General features: G+C 43.3%; 1 protein-coding gene across 1 annotated transcript in view; it reads right to left on the reverse strand.

Annotated features, from left to right (window-relative positions):
- The window catches only part of DLGAP1 (DLG associated protein 1), a 342,771-nt gene that overhangs the window by 25,181 nt on the left and 294,332 nt on the right, over nucleotides 1-23,258 (reverse strand). Inside the window, exon 8 of the mRNA XM_003801620.2 lies at nucleotides 4,519-4,940. Coding sequence (XP_003801668.1) covers nucleotides 4,519-4,940 — 422 coding nt within the window. The remainder of the gene's footprint in view (nucleotides 1-4,518; nucleotides 4,941-23,258) is intronic.

Here is a 23,258-nt window from a genome sequence, read left to right on the forward strand (position 1 = left end):
AGCCCAGGAGCTGGAGGTTGCTGTGAGCTGTAATGCCACGGCACTCTGCCCAGGGGGACAGCTTGAGGCTCTGTCTCAAAAAAAAAAAAAGAATAAAATAAAACATGGCCTGAGGTTCCCGGGCTAGCTCAGTGCTTGTTTTCATTCTGCCCTTTGGAACCCACACTGAGTCAGGTGCAGGTCAACTAGAATTGTGTTTTCCAGCCCTGCAAGGCAAAACAGTGTCCCTAGGAAGCAGCTGTCAGGATTAGAATAAATGCATCCTAAAATCAGATGGAGTCTTTCTTCAACTCTCTGAATGGTGATTACAACTACCCCACACCCCAAATCTGTATCTCAAATTCTCATCAAGTAAATAGATTCTTTTCTAATTTTTTTTTTTCTTTTTTGGTGCCACAGACAGACTGTATTTTGAATTCAGGAAGACATTTAGCAGGATATCTTAGGTTCTTACACGAATGTGATGACAGCGTGGTTATTCTGCCTACCTACAGCCACTTCAGCCTTTTCTTTTGGGAGGAGTATTTTTTTTATTGTGATAATATGATACATGAGACTTACCATTTTAACCACTGTTAGTGTATAATGTAGAGGCCTCATGTACACCTGCAAACATTTTAAAATGAGATAATTCTGGTAGCCCACAACATAAAGTATGATTAGAGCCTCCCTTTCTTTCACTCCATCCTGTAATATTTATCTTCCATGCTCCGGGAGGATTTTGTTAAGGAGCCACCTTTGTTATGTACCCTGAAGAGAGGCCTTTCTCTTCTAGCACCCAAAGAACACACAAGGTGGCTTGGCCAATTTATCAAAGCTATTTTCCTGATATATACAGATTAAAAACAAACAAAAGCTGGTTACTTAGAACTTGGCTATGCCCTACCAAACAGGATTGGCCTTTCTTCCTTACCACCCTTGTTTTAAAAGAGAAAAAGTTAAATCAGAAAATTAGTAAAACAAAGGCCCTCTGCAACCTCAGGCTCAGTTATCAGAACAGAATTGTGGTTGCCAAGGAAAGGGGGACAGACATGTATGGAGAACTCTCAGGAGGTCAGTGCCAAGCAACATAAGTATCATTATCTTGTCAAATGTTATTCATCGTGTATCTGTTCTATCAGACATGCCTGTGTTCTGTGACCTTGGACAAGACACTGCCAAAGAGCTGTTTTGAGGGCAAACAAAACAGCACCTGTCAAAGTCTCTCACCCCTTGTCAGGGGTGTTGTGAGGACAAGATGAATGTTCTTTCCTGCCTTACACTGGCCCTTCTTACTGTGGAGGTTCCTACTGCCTCACGGTCAGATTCTCCCTGATTTGCGCTTGCCTCATTTAGAGCTGGTCAGTCTGCCCCCCTGGGCACAGAGCTTGCCACTGCACTGTTTAGAATCTGGGAATCCTAGGAGTTTGAAGCTCTTGCTTTGTTTCTCTCAAAATATGAAAAAAAAATAGAGACAGCCATTAAGTGTTTGCAGACTAGAACCCCATCTTAAGAACTGGGACATACCAGGTTCATCTACCGCGGGTGGGAACCTGCAGCCTTCTGAGTTCACCACGATTTGTTCTTCTTTAAACAGCTTCATCTTTTTCTGCTGCATGCTTGCCTTTTTTTTTTTTCTTTTTGAGACAAAGTCTCACTATGTCACCCTCAGTAGAGTGCTGTGGCACAGCGCACAGCAACTCAAACTCTTGGGCTTAAGTGATTCTCTTCCCTCACCCTCCCAAGTAGCTGGGACTACAGGTGCCTGCCACAACACCCTGCTATTTTTTGGTTGCAGTTGTCATTATTGTTTAGCAGGCCCCGGCTGGGTTCGAACCCGCCAGCCTCAGTGCATGTGGCTAGAACCCTACTCACTGAGCTACGGGTGCTGAGCCAGCTGCACTCTTTCTAATAAAAGGACTTGTTCTATAAAACTTGGATTTAGTGAAAGGCCGAACTTATGGACCTAGAAGACCACCTGTGGCCTTTGCCACAGGTCCAGCCACCAACACATAAGTCCGTTCATGATGCTGGGGCAGGTGCCCATCTCTCTGCCAAACCCTTCCCCTCATCAGAAAAGCTCATCCTCTCACAAGGTAAAAGCTCATCATTTTGCCCCTTCCAGATCTTGGCAACAATGACTGCTAGTTACTTGCCATGATATGAGTATTTTTGTCCCTCTAGAATTCATATGTTGAAACATAATCACCAATATGATATTATTAAGAGGTGGGGCCTATAGGACGTGATAAGGTCACGAGGCCAGAGCCCTCATAGAAAAGAGGCCTGATGGTGCTTGCTGACCCTTTCACAGTATTAAAGATGCAGGAAAAAGGCACCATCTTTGATGCAGAGCGAGCCCTCACCAGATGTCAAATCTACCAGTGCGTCTCCAGAACTATGAACAAAATATTTCCACTGTTTATAAATTATTCAGCCTATGCTAGCAGCAGTATCTCAGGCCTATAATCCCAGAACTTTGAGAGGCTAAGGCAGAAGAATCACTCGAGGCCAGAGACCAGCCTAGACAACACAGTGAGACCTGCTCTATAAACGGTAGCCCCCCCAAAAAATTAGTCAGGTGTGGTGGTGTGCACCTGTGGTCCCAACCACTTGGAGGCTGAGGTGGGAGGATCTTTTGAGCCCAGGAGTATGAGGTTACAGCAAGCTATGGTGACACCACTGCACTCCAGGCTGGGCAGCAGAGTGAGATCCTGTTACTATTAAAAAACAAATAAAGGGGCGGCGCCTGTGGCTCAAGGATAGGGCACCAGCCCCATACACCAGGGTTGGCGGGTTCAAGCCCAGCCCTGGCCAAAACTGCAAGTAAAATAAAATAAAATAAACTTAAAAAAAAATAAAAAACAAATAAAGAGCTAGGCATGGTGTTTCATGCCTGTAATCTTAGCATTCTCGGACACTGAGGTGGGTGGATTGCTTGAGCACACAAGTTCAACACCAGTCTGAGTGACAGCAAGACCTAACTCTATTAAACACAGAAAAATTGCTGGGCGCAGTGGCTCACACCTGTAATCACAGCCTCACACTCTGGGAGGCCGAGGTGGTGGATTACCTAAGCTCATGAGTTTGAGATCAGCCTGAGCCAGAGTGAGACCTTGTCTCTAAGAAAATAGCCACAATCATTGGCAGGTGCCTGAAGGTGCCAGCTACTTGGGAGGCTAGGGCAAGAGAATTGTGTAAGCCCAAGAGTTTGAGGTTGCTGTGAGCTATGAAGTCACAGCACTCTACTGAGGGCAATAAAGTGGGACTCTGTCTCAAAAAAATAAAATAAAATAAAATAAAAATGGAAAAATTTTCCAGACATTGTGGCAGGTGCCGGTAATTTCAGCCACTTGGGATGCTGGGCCAAGAGGATCACTTGAGCCCAAGAGTTTTAGGTTGCCGTAAGCTATGATGACACCACAGCACTCTACCCAGGGGGACACAGTGAGATTCTATTTCAAAAATAAATAAAATACACACTGATTATAAACTATATCCCAATTTCATAATTGCTAAAAATGTGTAAAATGTGTCTCACAATTGAAATGATCTGATGATATTTCCTTGCCAATTTTTTTTTTAAGACAGGGTCTCTCTTTGTTAACTTTGGTAGAGTGCTGTGGCATCATAGCTCACAGCAATTTCTAACTCTTGGGCTGAAGAGATCCTCTTGCCTCAGCTTCCCAAATAGCTGGGACTACAGGTGCCTTCCACAATGCCCGGCTATTTTTAGAGTCGGGGTCTTGCTCTTGCTTAGGCTGGTCTCAAACTCCTGAACTCAAGTAATCTGCCCCCCTCAGCCTCCCAGAGTGCAAGGATTACAGGCATAAGCCACTAAGCCTGGCTATCCTTGCAATTATTAATGGGAATTGTTGTTTTCAAAAGGCTAACTTTGGAAGTATTAATGTGCAAAAAATGGTGTCCGCTATTTATTTTATTTATTTACTATTGATCTTATTTTGTCACTTATTTTAACCCGTTCAACTAGAATTTGTATGAATTACTTCATGGGCTGAAGATTTTCTTCCCTAAAAGCATGCCAAACAGGCTTCAGAATGCAAATAGGCATGGTTTCTACTGGCCTATGTAGTGAACACCTTGTGTTAATATTGTATGTGAATGGGAGTAATAAAATGTTAAAGATTACAAATGCTCAAAGCACATCCATCTATGGACCTTGAAAGTATTTGGGATTATTTTTAATCCCCTGAGAGTCAGCAACATTATAGGACCATCTTGGGGAGGAGGGACCCAGCTGGAGACAGGACCCCACCTTCACAGAGAGTTACTATTTTCTATGTCACAGATCTCGAGCCAAGGACAGTGCATTGTCTGCCCAGTGGTTTTCTCGTTCCTGGACAGCGAGGGAGCTTCTAGACTCAGCTGGAATTGCCTAGCTCTTCTGCATGTTCTGGTTGAGAGTGTGAAGCAGCCAGGACATACAGAGTGAAGCTGGCAGAGAGGAAAACAACAAATTCTCCAAAGGCAGAGTGACCGCGTCCCAGGGAGGGGCGTGCAGGGCCGGGCTCTACTTACTGTCTTCCGGCAGGCTGTTTTCCCGTTCTTCCCTCTCCATCTGCTGGCACCACCCTTCCATCCGCTCTCGCTCTGCTTGGAGAAGCTTCAGAAACCAGTGGCCGTCCCTGTGGCACACTGACCTCTGCACGGCCTCCAGAGGGTCTTCCGTGATAGAGTCAATCCAGGGGTCCGGAGGGGGCAGAATAGAGGGGTCAAAATCCGCGTCAAAGTCATCGTCGGCTGCACAGGCATGGTAATGGTTTCCTGAGCCCTGAATGCTGACCGTGGAGGTGCTGGCATCCCGGGAGAACTGCCTGGCCATTGGGCCAGTACATGAATTGTCCTCTATAGATTCCAGGGAATTTTCCAGATTATCATGGAAGTCCAGGTCAGCCTGTACTGCTGTCGTCACACTGTTGGATCTCGTGAACCTGCGGAAGCTTGGGAGGATAGGAGAAGGAGATTTAGTTCAAGGATAGTTGGGGAAGCACATAAACTATATTCTACTTTTCTTGGTGGGTGTGACAGTGGGGTCTTATCTTCTCAGTGTGTGTGTGTGTGTGTGTGCGTGTGTGTGTCTGTGTTGGGGGGACCCTTGTTGGAAGTGTACTGATTGCCATCACTCTGATGTGCACACAGAACACAGTCTCTCATCTTTGTCCAAAGTGGAGTAATAGTAAAGTGCATCTGGAGAGAATTCACAGGTGGGACAAAGCACAGCGCTACCAAGCTGGCAGAATGTCCAATGTGCAATTCCTTCCCCAAGTCTGGGGTGACTCATGTCCTGAAATTCAGTCTGGCTATAGGTATGGAAACAATTCAATTATATCTTAGTCTGGGTAATTTGCTTAGAAATATGGGAAAAATCACAGCCTAACCTGGACCAAGACTATCAGGAATCCTGCAAAGCTACATTTTTCCAAGGGCAGCTCTTCTTACAAGTAGGACTTCCTGAAAGCAAACTAAAGTTTTAATAGATTCCTGTAATTGAAAACTCCTTTTCCTGGTAAGGATTTTCCTGTCTCTTAGTTATAGAGTTCATCATTATAATTTGGCTCAAAGTTTGTAGGGCAAATATCAGCTTACAGTTCCAGAGTTCTCCATTACTGCCCTCCGTGTGCCTTTAACTTTCCTTTTCACTGCTCTTCACAGTGAGATGATAAAGGACGCCTTGCTCACACCTGAACATTTTATGTGAATATCCACAGGATCAATGTGTCCCAGCCAGAGTCCCATGGACCTCAGGCTGAACCCTAGAACCAAGGTGGGGAACCACATGAAGTAGGGGGTGCTGAAGAGCAACGGATTCTTTGTAAGACAAGGGTCAAGGAAGGGGTGGGCCTGAAATAATTTAAAACACACAAAAAAGAGCTTCACTGGCCTCTGAGGAGTCAGGGAACAATGACAGAAAATGCAAGTCCCCTCAAGGCAGAGTTCTGTACTTTTTTTTTTAATGTCACTTTCTGGCCTAATATTTTGTTTATTTTTTATTGTGATAAAATATACATAACATAAAATTGAGGCATGTGCAGTGGCTCACACCTGTAATTCCAGCACTCTGGGAGGCCACGCAGGTAGATCACTGAGCTCAAAGAAAAGAACTAGCCGGGCGTTGTGGCAGCATCTGTAGTCCTAGCTACTTGGGAGGCTGACACAGTAGGATCGCTTGAGCCCAAGAGATTGAGGTTGCGTGAGCTATGGCACCACAGTACTCTACCCAGGTGACAGAGTGAGACTTGGTCTCAAAAAAAGGAGAAGAAGAAGAAAGGGAGGAAAGGACAGGTGCAGTGGGTCGTGCCTATAATCCTAGTACTCTGGTGGGCTGAGGCTGGTGGATTGCTTGAGCTCAGGAGTTTGAGCCTGAGCAAGAGTGAGACCCCATCTCGAAAAATAGTCAGGCATTGTGGCGGGTGCCTGTAGTCCCAGCTACTTGGGAGGCTGAAGCAAGAGGATCTCTTCAGCCCAAGAGTTTGAGGTTGCTGTGAGCAATGATACCATGGCACTTACCAAGGGTGATAAAGCAAGACTCTCTCAAAAAAAAGAAAAAACATAATGTATGTAATTAATCCACTAAACCATACACTCAATAATGAATGCTTAAGTTAGTAAATTTTATTTTCATTTTGAGAAAAGAGTCTCACTCAGCTATTTTTTTTTTTCTTATTTTTAGTCGAGACAGGGATCTCATCCTTGCTCAGGCTGGTCTCAAACTCCTGAGCTCAAGCAATTCACCTACCTCAGCCTCCCAAAGTGTGAAGATTAGAGGGGTGAGCCACCACACCCAGCTATTATGTTTTTTTTTTTTTTTTTTTTTGCAGTTTTTGGCTGGGGCTGGGTTTGAACCTGCCACCTCCGGCATATGAGGCCGGTGCCCTACTCCTTTGAGCCACAGGCACTGCCCCACTATTATGTTTTTTCTTAATTATTCTCGACCTCACTATTAAAGCCAATCAAAACTAATAACTGTGGTCCATCAAAAAGAAAGAAAGACTAGAAGAACACAGGTAAGTAGTTATTTACAAGACTGTAGAAAGACCAAGAGTCACAAAAAGAAATATAATAATCTCAATGGATCCATTTTTTCCCCTAGAGAATAACTGTCAAGAAAAAACCATAGCTGCAGTACTGATCTGCGTTATTTACCAGGAGGATCAAAATGATCAAATGTGCTGTGATTCTGATCGTTCAGTTTATGAAGATAAGCCAGCCCAAGGTGGCCCATTTAACCATTTGCTGTTTTTAAGAAATCACTTCTCTGGCAGTATTAGCACTAGTCACTTTTGTTAGTTCTTTAACTCTCAAATGGGTCCCTCCCTACCAAAAAAAAAAAAAAAAAAATCCCATAGTATGAAAGTCTGAAGGCAACATTACAAGTGTCTTGTACTAGCAGAAAAAGGAAGAACAATTTTGCCAGAGTGATCCTTCCAACAGCCACTCATTTCTTGGCGGCAGTAGGTTAGCTCTGCATTCTTCCCGTTCATTCCCCAAATGTTAAATGTCATCTCCTGAAGCTAAGCTTTCTCTCCAGCTGCATATGTGTGAATTGGATGACTCTCCTTGCAACAGTTGACATTTTGGCTGTTCTACTAACATGAAACCCCAGCTATGAAAACATTAGCCTCCGCTCTCCAAGATCACGGATTGCCAGAGGCATTACATTTCCAAACTTAAAGAAGTACTAGTCCCTTATTGTTTTCGATTGGAGAAAACCTGCCAGAGACGGAATCTGTTCCACATATAAAGCAGAATGACCTACTTTCCTGTGCTTCTGTTTTTATCTACACAGAACTGTACTACCAGCATTCCTGACGGCCGTCTCCTGGCTATGGCTCTTGTAAAGTATCTACCTTCTTAAGAAAAATTACTTGGCAGAAGATTAATAGAAGTTTGCAGTTTAGTCATCCAGAAAGAAATAAAAGTTAAGTAAAATTAAAATGGTTTGGGATTAAAAGCGGTGCCTTTGAACTCAGGCAGCCTCTGTCCAAGCTGCTAGTTTCTATCAATTAAGTTCCTTAAGTAAGTGCTTTCTTCTGCTTGGAGCTTTCAAAGAATGTTCTGCTCTACAAAACATTTCATGTCTTTCATGTGCAAAGTTCCTTCTGGGTGAAGAGTGCAGTCAAGTTGTTATTGTTGTTTTAAAATTTTGATAGGAACACAGAAGGAGGTCCCTAGATTAATTCTTATATTTTTAAAAAGAATTGATAAGTTGCCGGTTGATGGTATAAACCTAAAAGCTGAACCCAGTGGCTTGCTTTTTCCAAACCCACAATTTCCAGCCTTCGAAAAGTTTCTTTGGTCCTTCATGCCCTGAGGGCACCATGTATAATAATTACAACTTCTGAAAAATGCAGGCCACTATTCTGGCCCAAGGAGCAGAAAACCATGACGCTAAAGGACTGGATCAACCAGTATGGAACCCAACACCCCACCTGCTCTGAACGGCCAGAGAAAAGCCATTTGTTAGCGTTCCCCTCTGCTGTTGCTTTTATGTTCCTTCTGTGAAAGAAGTCTGTATTTCTTTCTTTCTTTTTCTTTTTTTTTTGAAAGACAGTCTCACTCTGTCACCCTGGGTAGAATGCTATGGCATCAAACAGCAAGCTCAAACTCTTGGGCTCAAGTTATCCTCTTGCCTCAGGCTCCCGAGTAGCTGGGACTACAGGCACACACCATGATGCCCAGCTAGTTTTTTTATTTTTAGTAGAGACAGGGGTCTCACTCTTGCTCAGGCTGGTCTCAAACTCCCGAGCTCAAGCAAGCAACCCTCCTTGGCCTCCCAGAGTGCAAAGATTACAGGCCTGAGCCACTTCTCCCAGCCCCACTTTGTATTTCTAATTAGAGGATTTTTCTACTCCACTCCATCCCTCACACCTTTTCTGTACAGCAGGTTACAAATCAACATATAGGTGGGTAAATTGCAGAGGTCCGTTCTTGCCCCACCCTGTCATGAATAAAAACCAAGCACCAGTGGTGCCTGTGGCTCAAGTGGCTAAGGCACCAGCCACATACACCTGAGCTGGCTGGTTTGAATCCAGCCCAGGCCTGCCAAACAACAATGACAACTACAACCAAAAAGTAGCTGGGCATTGTGGTGCGTGCCTGTAGTCCCAGCTACTCGGGAGGCTAAGGCAAGAGAATCCGGTAAGCCCAGGAGTTGGAGGTTGCTGTGAGCTGTGATGCTATAGCACTCTACCCAGCTTGAGGCTCGGTCTCAAAAAAACAAAAACAAAAACAAAAACTCAAGCACAGTCAGTGCATTTATAACATACATGCTTTGGATGTGCAGGGCATCCAACCAGTAAGACTCAAGTCATAAACTTGATTTAAGGAGACGAATTCGCTCACCCAGTCACAGAATCCTCCAGCCTCTTGGTTTTTTCTTTATCGCTCTCATTCACATAATGGTTGCTTTTCAGAGTTAAATCTAGTTTCAAAGGCGGGAAATGCTAGTCTTGGGCTGATTTTTCTTTCTTTGTAGGCGCCTTTAGACATTTTTGACTAGGCCTTCTGTCAAGGCTGAACGTGTGCAGGATCTGGAAATGCTACTCCCTGAAAGTGCAACCGTCTTGGTATTTCGTGAAATGGCACGCTGCAACTGACTTACAACCCAAGATGTCTCATTCTACAAAATAAAACATAGATCAAAGGAAGCATGGGGTGGGGAGACTGAGAGCAAGAACTAAAACTTCCCCAAAGAGATTTGCTCTGTGTAGCCAGATCAGCTTCTAACTTGGAGGAACATGGGTGTGAGGCGACCCTTATCCAAAAATTCAGTTGGAAGGGAGATCTCTTTAAGCAAAGGAAATCAGAGAGAAATACATATAGATTCTTTCTATCCCAAATATGCATGGGAGAAATCTTGAAGATCTCTTTAAGCAAAGGAAAATCAGAGAGAGATACATATAGATTCTTTCTATCCCAAATATGCATGACGTATTTGTCAAATAAACAGAAAAGTGAAAAATAATGACAGTAAATCCATTATCATCTGATACATTCTGAGTGGTCCAGCATCTTGGCATACCCCTTTAAGCACCAGTTGGACAGATGCTAATATCTTCGATGGCTGTCACTATAGAAACCTTGGTTACAAGTCTCAACAAAGCATCCTTGTGCTGAATGCGCCACAGAAGGAACTGCTTTCCCTCAGCAACTGAGTGTTAGGTCGCTCCCTGGCTACCGACCCACGCTAACTAACAAAAGCACGACAGATCTCACTAACAGTTATTTTTTATCAAGTCTTGTTTTTGGTCAAATGAAGGCCGTAGGCTTGTGAATCAGATGGTTTTCTTTCTGCAAACTAAATTATCTTGGGAAAACATGTAAAAAGGAATGAAGGAAGGTAGGAAGGGAGGGAGGAAAGAGAGGGAGGGAAAGAGAAGGAAAGAGAAGGAAAGAGGGAATTCTGAAAGACAGAAGAAAGGAGGGAGGAAGGAGGGAAAGGAAGAGTGCAAGGGAGGACGGCAGGAGGCCTACCGGGAATTACGCCAAGTTTCAGGCTTTTGAAATTTGAAACGCACTAATGCCACACCTGTAAAAGTCAGGTGTACAGTAAGGAAGCATTTGGCTAGCTCCTGGGATTGTGAACATGGCCAAGAGAGGAGATTACTTGCCAAACGCAACATCAAGGGTGGGTAGTGGGCTGTATGGTACTCTCAGGAAACTGTGAGGAGTGGGGATTGATCCAAACCTTCTGGGTTGGCAAGAAGGGATGGTTATGGTTGCCAAAGGCCTTTCCAAGTCTGTGGTCCCTGAACTGGCTGTGAGAAGATGCTGTCTCAATTTTGACTTTCTGTGTTAACATCCTGCTTCGTTGAAAAGGCACAAATCACTACAAGACCAAATATTTACATATTTAACTCACTTGTGATCAAAAGAGGCCTTTTATAGTGGTTGACACTATGCTAAAAGAGCAAACAAGGCCGCCTTTCCACGAGCTTGTTCCGCCCAGTTATAAGCTGCGAGTTTTAATGTGTGAAGCGAGGAAGATTCTAAACTCTCAGAACGCGGAAACTTGTGCAAATACAAATGGAAAGAGAGGTAATATTGGGTGAAAAGAATGTATAAGAATCCTATTCACAGAGGCATCTGTTTCTAGAAATGGGAGTGGCCCTCACAGTATGTTAACAGTGCTTTCCTTCCACACCTGTAGCTCCGTCTGTGCCCTCACATGTCTGCTGGAGTGGCAGCTGTCATTCTCAGGCACATTTTGATGCCAGCACTCCCCACCCCTTAGCATTAAGTATATCCTGGAGGTCTCAGTATCGCACACTATGTATAAAAGGTACAGTGGGGAGAAGGAAGTGGTTCCACCAACAGGGGACCGGGAAGAGCAGAAGGTTTTATGTAAATCATCAAAAACCGGTCTGCTCCCATTCCCATCCTATCATCATAAATGGAAAGATCCTGGCTTTCCCTCGGGATATGCACACCTCCAAACACACAACCCTGCTTTAGACACTCACAGTAGCCAACTTCCCCAGCTGAAGAACAACAGCAACAGGGGTAGGGGGTTTGATGAAGGAGAAAAAGAGGCCACAAAAGCAGGCTTTGTGTCACCCATTTATTCTAGGAAAATTTTCTCTTTTATTTCCTTGGATGGTGATAGTTGATGTCACGGCTGCTCACTCTAGATCTCTAGATAAAGATCCCAGATAGTGAAGAAATAGTTTACAAAGACACAGATGAAAATACTAAATTTGCATACACCAGAAAAATAATACTCTAGAATTCTCTTTCCAGAAAATTGTTGTGAGATCAGATCCATCCCTCCCTCCCTTCCTTCCTTCCTTCCTTCCTTCCTTCCTTCCTTCCTTCCTTCCTTCCGTCTGTCCTTCTTTCTTTTCTTCTTCGTTCTTTTTTGGTGAGACAGAGTCTCACTCTGTTGCCCAGGCTAGAGTGCTGTGACATCAGCCTAACTCATAGTAACCTCAAACTCTTGGGGTCAAGTGATCCTCCTGCCTTAGCCTCCCAGAGTGCTAGGATTACGGGTGTGAGCCACTTCAGCCAGCCCAGAAGCTTCTTTCTATACAACCACTGATGACAGATGTCACTTTGATACTGACAATAAGGAGCCAAGAAGTATACAGTTTCAAAGGTCTACCTTCCCTTAGCACTTTCACTTGTGAAGACAGGAGATGATTGCTTTGTGAATTGTTACAAAACACATCATAAATATCTCACCTTAAGAAAGGGAGCTGAACTGTGATGGAGGCAGGAGGACAGAGCTGTACCCGCACACTTAACCACACTTATTTCTTGCTTCTGAAGTACAGATTACTACAGCAATGCAGCCACCTGGGAGACTCAGCAATAAGCAGAAAAGCAAGACCCAGGACACGGGCCCCAAATTTCAGCTAAGAGATTCCATCATATATAATACGCCTCTAAAATTGAGGACACAGTTGCATCAGAGAACTTATAACCAAAGAAGTTATGGACGTTAATGACAGCCAACTCTCAAATTTGACAGAGTGGGAGTAAAGTGACTTTCACTCTGAATCTCTTTCCAAGAACTCTCTTTCCTTCCTCTGCCCCCATGGCTCCCAGTATTTTTCTAGTGACTTTCCAAGCCAGAGAGAAGCGCTAAATAACAGGGCTGGCCCCATTTATAATCAAATAAAGGCCACATGGACGACTTCTGGTTCTGCCCAACATGGAGCAAAAATGACTGAATTTACTTTCTGAAACAACTAAAAAAACCTGGCAAAATATGTGAAACAACTGTTTTCAAGACATTGATAGCAGACAAGGAAGGGCAGGGATCCCTGAGACACGAGAATGAATTGAAGAGGCCTACGGCTGCCTCCTTTACTGATTGGAGAAATCTTGCAGGGGGTTATGCACAGGAGTTAGCTGCCTCTCTGACCTGAAGAGACATTGCTAGGTGTCCAAGGGGGCAGTGTGGCTAGCAGGCATCCTCAAACTATGGCCCGCGGGCCGAGGACATTTATCCAGCCCGCTGGGTGTTTTTGCCACCGCTGTCTGTCCTGCTTAGCAGCCGACTCGTCCTGGGGCCTGCAGTCCAGCCCTCCAACCATCTGAGGGACAGTGAACTGGCCCCCTGTTGAAAAAGTTTGAGGACCCCTGGGCTAGAGTCTGCGAGGCAGAGCGTGGAGGTGGGGAGAAGTGCACAGAGATGCCCAATCTGCTCAGGGCCTCAGTTCACCTATGCGCTGTTCAGTGCAGGGGGTGAGAAACCACCCCAGGACAGGATGGAGTACTTCATTCCTCTTTGGAAGAAAAAGCCATCAACCTGGAGTGCTACCTGTAACAAAAATATCTTTTAAAAATGAAGACAAAGTAATGGCCTTTTAAGACAGACTGCAAGAATTCACCACCAGGCCGGGCTCAGTGGCTCACACCTGCAATCCTAGCACTTTGGGAGGCCAAGGCAGGTGGATTGCTTGAACTCAGGCATTCAAGATCAGCCTGAGCAAGAGTGAGAGCCCATTGTACAAAAAATAGAAAAACTCAGCTCTGTGCAAGCACCTAGTAGCTCAAGCAGCTAAGGCGCCAACCACATACACCAGAGCTGGTAGGTTCGAATCGAGTCTGGGCCTGCCAAACAGCAATGACAACTACAACCAAAAAATGGCCCGGCATTGTGGCCGGCACCTATAGTCCCAGCTACTTGGGAGGCTGAGGCAAGAGAATAGCTTGCGCCAGGAGTTTGAGGTTGCTGTGAGTTGTGATGCCATGGCACTCTACCCAGGTCAACAGCTTGAGGCTCTGTCTCAAAATAATAATAATAATAATAAATTTAAAAAATAATAAAAATAGAAAAACAAGCTGGGCATAGTGGCGCATACCTACAGTCCTAGCACTTGGGAGTCTGAGGCAAGAGAATTGCTCGAGCCCAAGAGTTTGAGGTTGCTGTGAGCTATGAGACCATAGCCCTTTACCCAGGGGGACAGAGTGAGACTCAGTCTACAAAAAAAGGGGGGGCTTGGCACCCATAGCTCAGTGGTTAGGGTGCCGGCCACGTGCACTAGGGCTGGTGGGTTCGACCCCTGGACAGGGGCTGCTAAAAAACAATGACAACAATAACAAAAAAACAAGCAGGTGTTGTCGCAGGTGCCTGTAGTCCCAGCTACTGGGAGGCTGAGACAAGAAAATCTCTTAAGTCCAAGAGTTTGAGGTTGCTGTGTGTTGTGACACTATGGAACTGTATCCAGGGCAACATAGTGAGACTCTGTCTCAAAAAAAAAAGAATTCATCACCAGCAGACATGTACTGTAAGAAAGGTTAAAGGTAGTGCTTCCGGGAGAAGGAAAGTGAATCTAGTGAATTTTTTTTTTTTAAAAGAGAAGGAAAATGATGTTAGATGAAATTCAGATCTACATAAGGGACTGAAGAATCCTGGGAATTTTAACTTTGTGGATAAATAAGATCTTTTTATCTTATGACTGAAATTTGTTAAATGATAATCAACTAGTTAAAGCAAAAATAATAACGATATTAAGGGTATGTACAGGTAGAAGTAAAATGTTTGATAACAAAAGCACAAAGCCTGGAAGTAGAGAAATGCATGCACACCATCATAAGATTTATGTGTGAAATTATATATTTTACTGGAAAGTTGATTATCGCTAGTTAAAGATATTTGCTACCATCCCTATAGCAACCACTAAAAAATACAATAAAGAGTTCTAGCCAATAAGCCAATGAAGGAAATGAAATGGAATCACACATGTAAATGTGTCAAATTTTGACAGATTTAGGTTGAAAAATTTAGAATTTCATGGTAAAACAAAATAAATTCACTACACCACACATTAATTAGACCTGGATTTAGTCACAGCCCTGTAAATATCTAAACTAGGGAACAGATCAAGTGACATATAAAAAATTATACAACACCACCAGTTTGAAATGTGTCATAGGGGATCGGTGAAACTAAAAGAAAAACAAAAAATTAACATGTCAACATTCTGTAAAAAAACAAACAGCCTTGTAACATAACTGTTTATGATTATTGAAATAATTAGTTCTATTCCTCACTCCTGTTTTCATTCATTAAAAGACATAAGCGTTCCTCTCTCCTTAGGCGCTGCCAAAGGAGGTGGCACCATCTCCTATTCAGCATGATGTCTGCCCTCAGATCCCTTGTGAAGACCAAGACCATCAAAAAGAAGACCAAGTTTATCCAGCACCAGGCAGACTGATATGTCAAGAATGTGAGGATCAGGAACAAGGTAAGGATGTGTGTACTACTGACTTCTGTTCAGCATTGTCCTGGAGGTTCTAGCCAGTGCAATAAACAAGAACAATGACAGAATGCATCCAGGGTGGAAAGGAGAAATAGATCTGTCTTCATTTAAAGATTACATGATAATCTATATAGAAAATCCCATGGAATCTACAAAAATGTACTAAGACTAATAGATGAGTTTAGTAACATTATAAGATATAAATGGTTCACCGTATGAAACTCCATGGTATTTCTATGACCTGACAATAAACAATTGAAAATTGAAATAAAAATAAATTACAATCACAGAAATAGACAATTACAATTACATGAAATAACTATGAATAAAGCTTAAAAAGTATGTGTAAGACTTCTTCACTATAAATTACGTAATATTGCTTACAGGAATTAAGGAAGCTCTAAATACATGGAGAGCTGCTGTTAAGAAGTCAAATCTGGAATTGACTTCTTAACATAGATTCAATGTAATCTCTATGAATATCTAGCAAATCTTTAGTAGGAATAAACAAACTCTTTGTAAAATTCATATGGAAAGGCAAAAGACCTAAAGTAGCTTAAAAACCACTTTGAACTTGGGGAGGCTGAGTTGGGAGGATCACTTGAGATCACGTGTTTGAGACCAGCCTGAGCAACATGGTAAGACTGTTTCTACAAAAACAAAACAAAACACAAAAATTAGTACAGGGCTCAGTGGCTCATGCCTGCAATCCTAGCACTCTGGGAGGCCGAGGCCAGTGGATTGCTTGAGCTCAGGAGTTTGAGACCAGCCTGAGCTAGAGCAAGACACTCATCTCTAAAAAAAAAAAAAAGAAATGCAGGCATTTGTTGTGGGCGCCCATCCCAGCTACTTGGGAGGCTGAGGCAAGAGGATCACCTATACCCAAGAGGTTGAGGTTACTGTGATGCCATGGCACTCTGCCAAGGGTGTCAAAGTGAGACTCTGTCTCAAACAAACACCCCCTGCCCGCAAAGTGAGCTGGTAGTGACGGCATGCACTTCTAGTCTGGGTTACTTGGGAGGCTGAACAGGAAGATCACTTGAGTGATCCCAGGAGTCTGAGATTGCCATAAGCTGTGATGATGCCATCGCACTCTACCCCAGGCAACAGAGGTTATCTCAAAAAAACAAAACAAAACAAAAAAACTTTAAAAAAGAAGAAAGTCTGAGGATTTACACTACTTACTTTGAAGACTTAATATAAAGCCACAGTAGCAGAGACTGTCCGGTATTGGCATGAAGATAGACAAATACATGAAAGAACAGAACCGAGAATGCAGAACTAGACCCACACATATATGGTCAATCAAACAATTTTAAAAGGTACAAAGGATATTTTCAGGTAAAAATTAAGCTTCAATCCAAACTTTGCCTTAGGAAAACCACAGTGAGATAACACTTTGTACCCAATTAGCATGTCTCAAATTAAAAGACTGACCACACCAAATGTTGAGAAGAATATGTAACAGATGGAACTCTCACATGCCATGAGCAGACGCAGACGATGGACAACTGCTTTGGAAAACTCTTTGGCTGTATCTTAAAAGATTAAGCATCTATCTATCATAAGACCCTACTATTCCACTCTAGTTTTACCTAAATGAAATAAAAGTGTAAAGACGTGTGTACAAATGTTCACAGCAGCTTTCTTTGTAACAGCTCCAAACTGGCCATGAGCTGTTTGTTAGTAGGTGAATGGATAAACAAATTATGGCTAAGCCACACATTGCTACCCTAATCTGCAGTAAAAGGAACAAACGATTTATACATGCAAACCATGGATAAATCTCAAAATGATTATCAATATTTTGACGAAGAAGATCCAGGTAAAAAAAGAATTGCAAACTATATGCATCTATTTATATAAAATTCTTTTTTTTTTTTTTTGAGATGGAGCCTCAAGCTATCCCCCTGGGTAGAGTGCCATGGCATCACACTCACAGCAACCTCCAACTCCTGGGCTCAAGTGAGTCTCCTGCCTCAGCCTCCCAAGTAGCTGGGACTACAGGCACCTGCCACAACGCCTGGCCATTTTTTGGTTGCAGCCATCATTGTTGTTTGGTGGGCCCGGGCTGGGGATTCGAACCCGCCACCTTAGGTGTATGTGGCTGGCGCCTTAGCCGCTTGAGCCACAGGCGCCGAGCCTATTTATATAAAATTCTAAAAAATACAAACAGGGATCAAAGAGAGAAAGGGTAAGAGATAGAGGAGGAAAAGATAAGTGGGAAGGAGGGACTATCGAGGAGCCTAAGGAAGTGTTTGGGGGTGATGGACTTTTATGGTGGCAATGGCTTTAGCTCATTTACATACATATTAGACAAACACATGGCAAAACATATCAAACTGCACACTCAAAATATGAGTGTCTTATTGTATGTCAAGGAACTTTAATAGAGTACTTAAGACCAAAAAAAGCATTTGATATCATTCAAGGAAAGTTATCTGTGCCCTGAGGTATGGTCCTCATGTAGTAAAGATTTTTCAGGACCTCTATGCTTAATGGATATCAAGAAAATTTTTTTAAAAAATCGAATTCTTAGACTCAGTATTCCATTTCAGAAAATTTTTATCAAAGTTATATATGCACAGCTTAAATATCAAGTGGTTCTACAGGGCTGGCTATGAAAAATAGAAATGCCTACTCTATTTGTGGAGTAGCTGTCTGCTCCGAGGTAGCCACTCTTAAATACTAGATTTCTGGGCAGGCATAACACACACTTGTAACCTCAGCTACTCAGGATGCTGAGGCAAGAGGATCACTTGAGCCCTGGAGTTTGAGGCTAACTTTGGCAACATAGCAAGACCCTATCTCAAAAATAAGTAGATAAATTTAAAAAAAGATTTTAAGCAAATGTCATTTCTAAATAAGAAAATTCATTCATTCTTTCTTATTTTTAAAAATATATCTTTAGGCCAGGCGCCGTAGCTCACGCCTGTTATCCTAGCACTCTGGGAAGTGGAGGGGGGTTGACTGCCTGAGCTCACTGATTGGAGACCAGCCAGAGCCACAGTGAGACCCCGTCTCTAAAAATAGCTGGGTGTTGTGGCAGGTGCCTGTAGGCCCAGCTGCTTGGGAGGCTGAGGCAAGAGCATCTCTTGAGCCCAGGAGTTTGAAGTTGCTGTGAGCTGTGATGCCGCAGCACTCTACCAAGGGTGACAAAGTTAGGGTGACCAGATTTTAACATTTGTAAAGAGGGACAACATGGCTGGGGGGCGGGACAGGGGTGGGGCAGGGCAAGGCCTGACAATAATGCAAACTTTGATAAGCAGTTCTCGATAATCACTTCTCAACAATTATTTGTTATTATTACGGTTTAACAGCTCAGCACCTGTGGCTCAAGTGGCTGAGGCACCAGTCATATACACCTAAGATGGCAGGTTCAAATCCAGCCCAGCCTGCCAAACAACAATGATGGCCACAACCAAAAAATAGCTGGGCGCTGTGTCAGGTGCCTGTGGTCCCAGCTACTTGGGAGGCTGAGGCCCGAGATTCACTTGAGCCCAGGAGTTGGAGGTTGCTGTAAGCTGATGCCACAGCACTCTACCCAGGGGGGACGGCTTGAGGCTCTGTCTCAAAAAAAACCAAAAACAAAACTATTACAGTTTAACATTATAAAATTAACAAAAGTAATACAAAACTCATATTCTGGCGAAATAGCCACATGGCAGCCGAAAACCATATATTCTCTTCCTGTTCTCCCGCCTGTTCATGCATTCTTTCCAAAAATTGGAACTTTTTTAAAACGCCGCAGGATGAGGGACAAATTGTTAAAAAGCGGGATGTCTGGTCACCCTAGACAAAGTAAGACTCTGTCTCCAAAAAAAAAAATTATATCTTTAGATAAAGATTTTTAGGTTTCTCTCACCTTACCAGAACCTCTGTTCCTCATTCCTGGTTCATTCTCTCTGTCTCTCTTACACACACACAGTCCCTGTATTTTTCCATTCTTTTGATATAGTTGCATTATAAATATGGATAAATATTCAGAACGTGATTTTGATGATCACTTAATAGTATTCACAACTGATGTGTTATTAGCTGAATTGTAGACTCCTTCCCCAGACTTTCTTTCTTTCTTTTTTTTTGCAGTTTTTGGCAGGGGCTGGGTTTGAACCGGCCACCTCCAGCATATGGGACTGGCGCCCTACCCTTTTGAGCCACAGATGCTGCCCCTTCCACAGATTTTCCCATTCCAGTCCTCACACTCAGTACCCTCAGGGTGTCACTGTACTTGGAGATGGGGCCTTTAAAGAAGTGATTAAGTTAAAACGAACGTGGCCCAAAGGGTGGGCACTAATCCAGTGTGACTGATGTCCTAATAAAAAGAGGAGATCAGGACACACACACACATATACACACACACACACAAGGAAGCCCACAGGAGGACGGAGGGAGAAGAGGGACATTTGCAAACCAAGGAAAGACACCTCACAAGAAATAACCCCAGGGACACCTTGGTCTGGAACCAGAATTACACCACTGGCCTCCAAATTGTGAGAGAGTAAGTTTCTGTTGTCTAAGCCACTAGCCTGTGGTATTTTTTTTTTTTTTATGGCAGCCTGAGCTAAGACACCATTTCGTATTTCTATTTCCTACACTTTTTTCTTTTAAAAAATGTGCTTCATTTTGATGAACTTAGCATTTATTGAACCTTCAAAGCTCCCCTCCAGATGTGCGGCGCTCTTCTGCAGGCCTTGAGACACATTTGGGGTTCTCTAAGTCTTCCTGAACCCACCTTTCCTGGAGCTGCCAACCTGTTCCTCGGCACCTGGCCTTTCCTCAGACCTGCCAGGCACCCGTGGGCCAAAGACATCCCTTCTCCACCATCTCAAGAGGCTCCTTTCTCCCTTTCTTGGGTTAGCTCAATTATTTTCTGGATTCTACATTGTCTTTTTCTTTGCTTTTCACCTTTTTATACTTTGTTTTCTGGGAATTTCTTCAGATTTGTCTTCCAGCTCTTCTGTTTGGTTTGCACTCCTGCTGTTAAGTTTTTCCTTTCTAAGAGCACTTGCCTTTTTGGGGCCTTTCTTTGTCTCTTCTCTCCAGGAAAACACGAAGAGGCTCTGGGAGAGCCTGACATCCTGTCCCGCATGGAGCCTTCTTCATTCACACTTCCTTTCTTTTCTTTCAAAAATAACTTTTTAATTTTCTGCATGTTTCTTAAAAAATTTGGTTCTAGTTTTCTGGCTCCTGAGTTTGCTGATCCTTGGAGGTCTGCTCACACTCAGAGGCAAGCTGAACGCTAGGTTGTAGATCTGTGTTTTCAGGGAAGGGATTATCTACTCTAATCCTCACTGTGGGGCAATCTGGCTGGGCTTTTATCTTGCAAATCCCTGACGTCAGCATCTTTGGGTCTTTGGGCTTGGGCTGGTCAGTTCTCCACAATAGACACCTCCATATTCCCGGGAGAGGGTAGAGGGGATGGGCGGGATGCTGGAGAGAGCATGCTGGGGCAGATGCCTCAACAGCCTGTCTGTGGATTGTCACTTAGCCTCCTGTTTCAGTGTAGTCACTCTACCCTCAACTGTGCTAGCATCTTCCAGACCAGAGACCCTTAGTTTTAGTTTCTGAAGAAGAGAAACCTCCAGTCTCAGCCAGAGAAGGGAAAAACTGTTACTTGGCTCTGCAGCAGATTCAAGGAGTTTTTAGGTCCATCTTTATCTCCATTTTTCTTTCTTTCTTTTTTTTTTTTTTTTTTTTTGCAGTTTTTGGCTGGGGCTGGGTTTGAACCCACCACCTCCAGCATATGGGGCTGGTGCCTCCCCCTTTGAGCCACAGGTGCCGCCCTCCCCCCCCCCTTTTTTTTTGATACAGAGTCTCACCATGTCACCCTCAACCTCGGTAGACTGCAACTCTGTCACAGATCACAGCAACCTCAAACTCTTGGGTTTAAGCAATTGTTTTGCCTCAGCCTCCCAAGTAGCTGGGACTACAGGCGCCTGCCACCACAGCCATCTATTTTTTTGTTGCAGTTGTCATTGTTGTCTTAGCTGGCCTGGGGTTCGTTTGAACCTGCCGGCTCTGGTGTATGTGGCTGGAGCCCTAGCGGTTGAGCTACAGGCGCTGAGCCTTCACCTCCACTTTTCAGCACAGTCACTACTACCAATCCCCAGGCCTTTGCAGGTTCTGAAATTTAAATGGAATTGCATCTTGCATTTCTGCCCGGCTGGCTTTGGGTCCAGCTTTCTCTGGTCTTCAAGTTTCTAGCTTGTACAATTTTTGCTGTTGGTTTTCTCTCTTCTGTTCTCTTCCTCCTTGGGAGTTTATGCCAAAACAACTGAAAATTCCTTGTATTATCCTTTAGTTTCACCAGAAGGCCTCCACAACAATGGATGTGTGCACTTTGTCACTATCTTTAATCACAAGTGATCTAAAAATAATGCAGATAAACAGCCATGGCAGAAAAGAGCTGCACATTTGGTCCAACTGTAGACTTGAACATTGTCAGTCACTGAAAAAGGCACAGTAGACCCTCCACAGCTGACCTCCTCCTTAAGTTGACCTGATTTTCATACACTAGACATGCACCACAGGTACGTGTTAGTACAGCAGGCCCAGTTAGTTCTGTATGGTGACCACCTCCGTAGGTTGACTAATTTCTTATGGTCTCTTAGGTGGTCCACTTGCAGAAGTTCTACTGTATTTGCTGAGAGTTTTTAATGATAAGGAAAAAACTTTTGTAATAAACTTAGTCGATTTTTAAAATGTTATAAGATTGTTTATAAAGGTTGATTTTACTAACTTTTAAAATGATCATAGAAAAAACATATGTAAAAAATATACTCAATTTGGCCGAGAGCAGGGGCTCACACCTGTAATCCTAGCACTATGGGAGGCCAAGGCAGGTAGATTGCTTGAGCTCAGGAATTCCAGACCAGCTTGAGCAAGAGTGAGATCCTAATTAAAAAAAACTAAACTGGGCATTTGTAGGCCTAGCTACTCGGGAGGCTAAGGCAAGAGGATCTCTTGAGCCTAAGAGACTAAGGTTGCTGGGAGCTATGATGGTGCCACAGCACTCTACCCAGGGTGACAGAGTGAGATTCTGTCTCGAAAATAAATAAATAGCCAAAAAACAAAAAGAAAGAAAGAAAATATACTCATTTATTAGTTCATGATTAATGGATGGGATTATGGGAAACTTTATTTCTGTAATTTATTAATTTTTAAACATAAATAGTATATTTTCTCATCATTAACTGAATTATTTCAATAACAATTACTGTAGAAAAGTCTACTATAAATAATATATAAAAAGAAGACACATCTACACCCTATTGTTTTTAATTACTCCAAAGCCCATCAAAGAGTTATAAACTGTTAACACGTTGCTGCATGTTTTCCCCTAAGTAAATTTATACACTCCGTTTATAACGAAAGCAGGAATAGTCTTCCTGTTTGTGTACACTGTTAGAATCTTAAGAGTCAATAGGGGGCTGATAAAAGAAAGTCTAGTTTGGAGCCACTGTTAAAATGCAATTGTTTCTTGGAAGGAAATGGGAGACCCCTGGGAGCCTCTTAGCTTTCTCACCTAAGTCAACAGAAAGGATTGGTTTACTAGGTTTGCTAATTATCAGCCTGAAAGACAAGAGGACCTCATACAATTCCTGGGAAGCATCAAAAGGATGAAGTCAGCACGCTGGAGGTATCCACATGGAGGGGACCGGCTCAGGTGTGTTGCCAAGATTTGCAACACAGTCAAAAGCTTAAACTCAGTCCTGCATATCAGCAAATACACGCCCTGTGTGTCCTGTAGATCAGTGCTGCTAGCTGACCTGTGAACAGGAATTAGAGGGAAGACAGCCGATGTTTGATGAGGCTTACAGAAGCAGTCTCCCTTCAAAACGACATATGCATTCATTATCTCTGGTTTAAATTTAAATTAGAGGCATTTAAATTAGTGGCCTTTAGATAAGCATTCCTCCATGCATGGTCCCCACTGTGAGGTAACCCAAGAATGGCTGGGACGCATTTTCCATCCAAGCCATTTTGAGAATATCATGATTTCCTGCAAATGAACCAGGAAGATTTTGATTCTTTTTCTTGAGCAGA

This window comes from Otolemur garnettii, unplaced genomic scaffold, assembly GCF_000181295.1.
Source record: "Otolemur garnettii isolate 467f Iridium unplaced genomic scaffold, OtoGar3 scaffold00213, whole genome shotgun sequence".
NCBI lineage: Eukaryota > Metazoa > Chordata > Mammalia > Primates > Galagidae > Otolemur > Otolemur garnettii.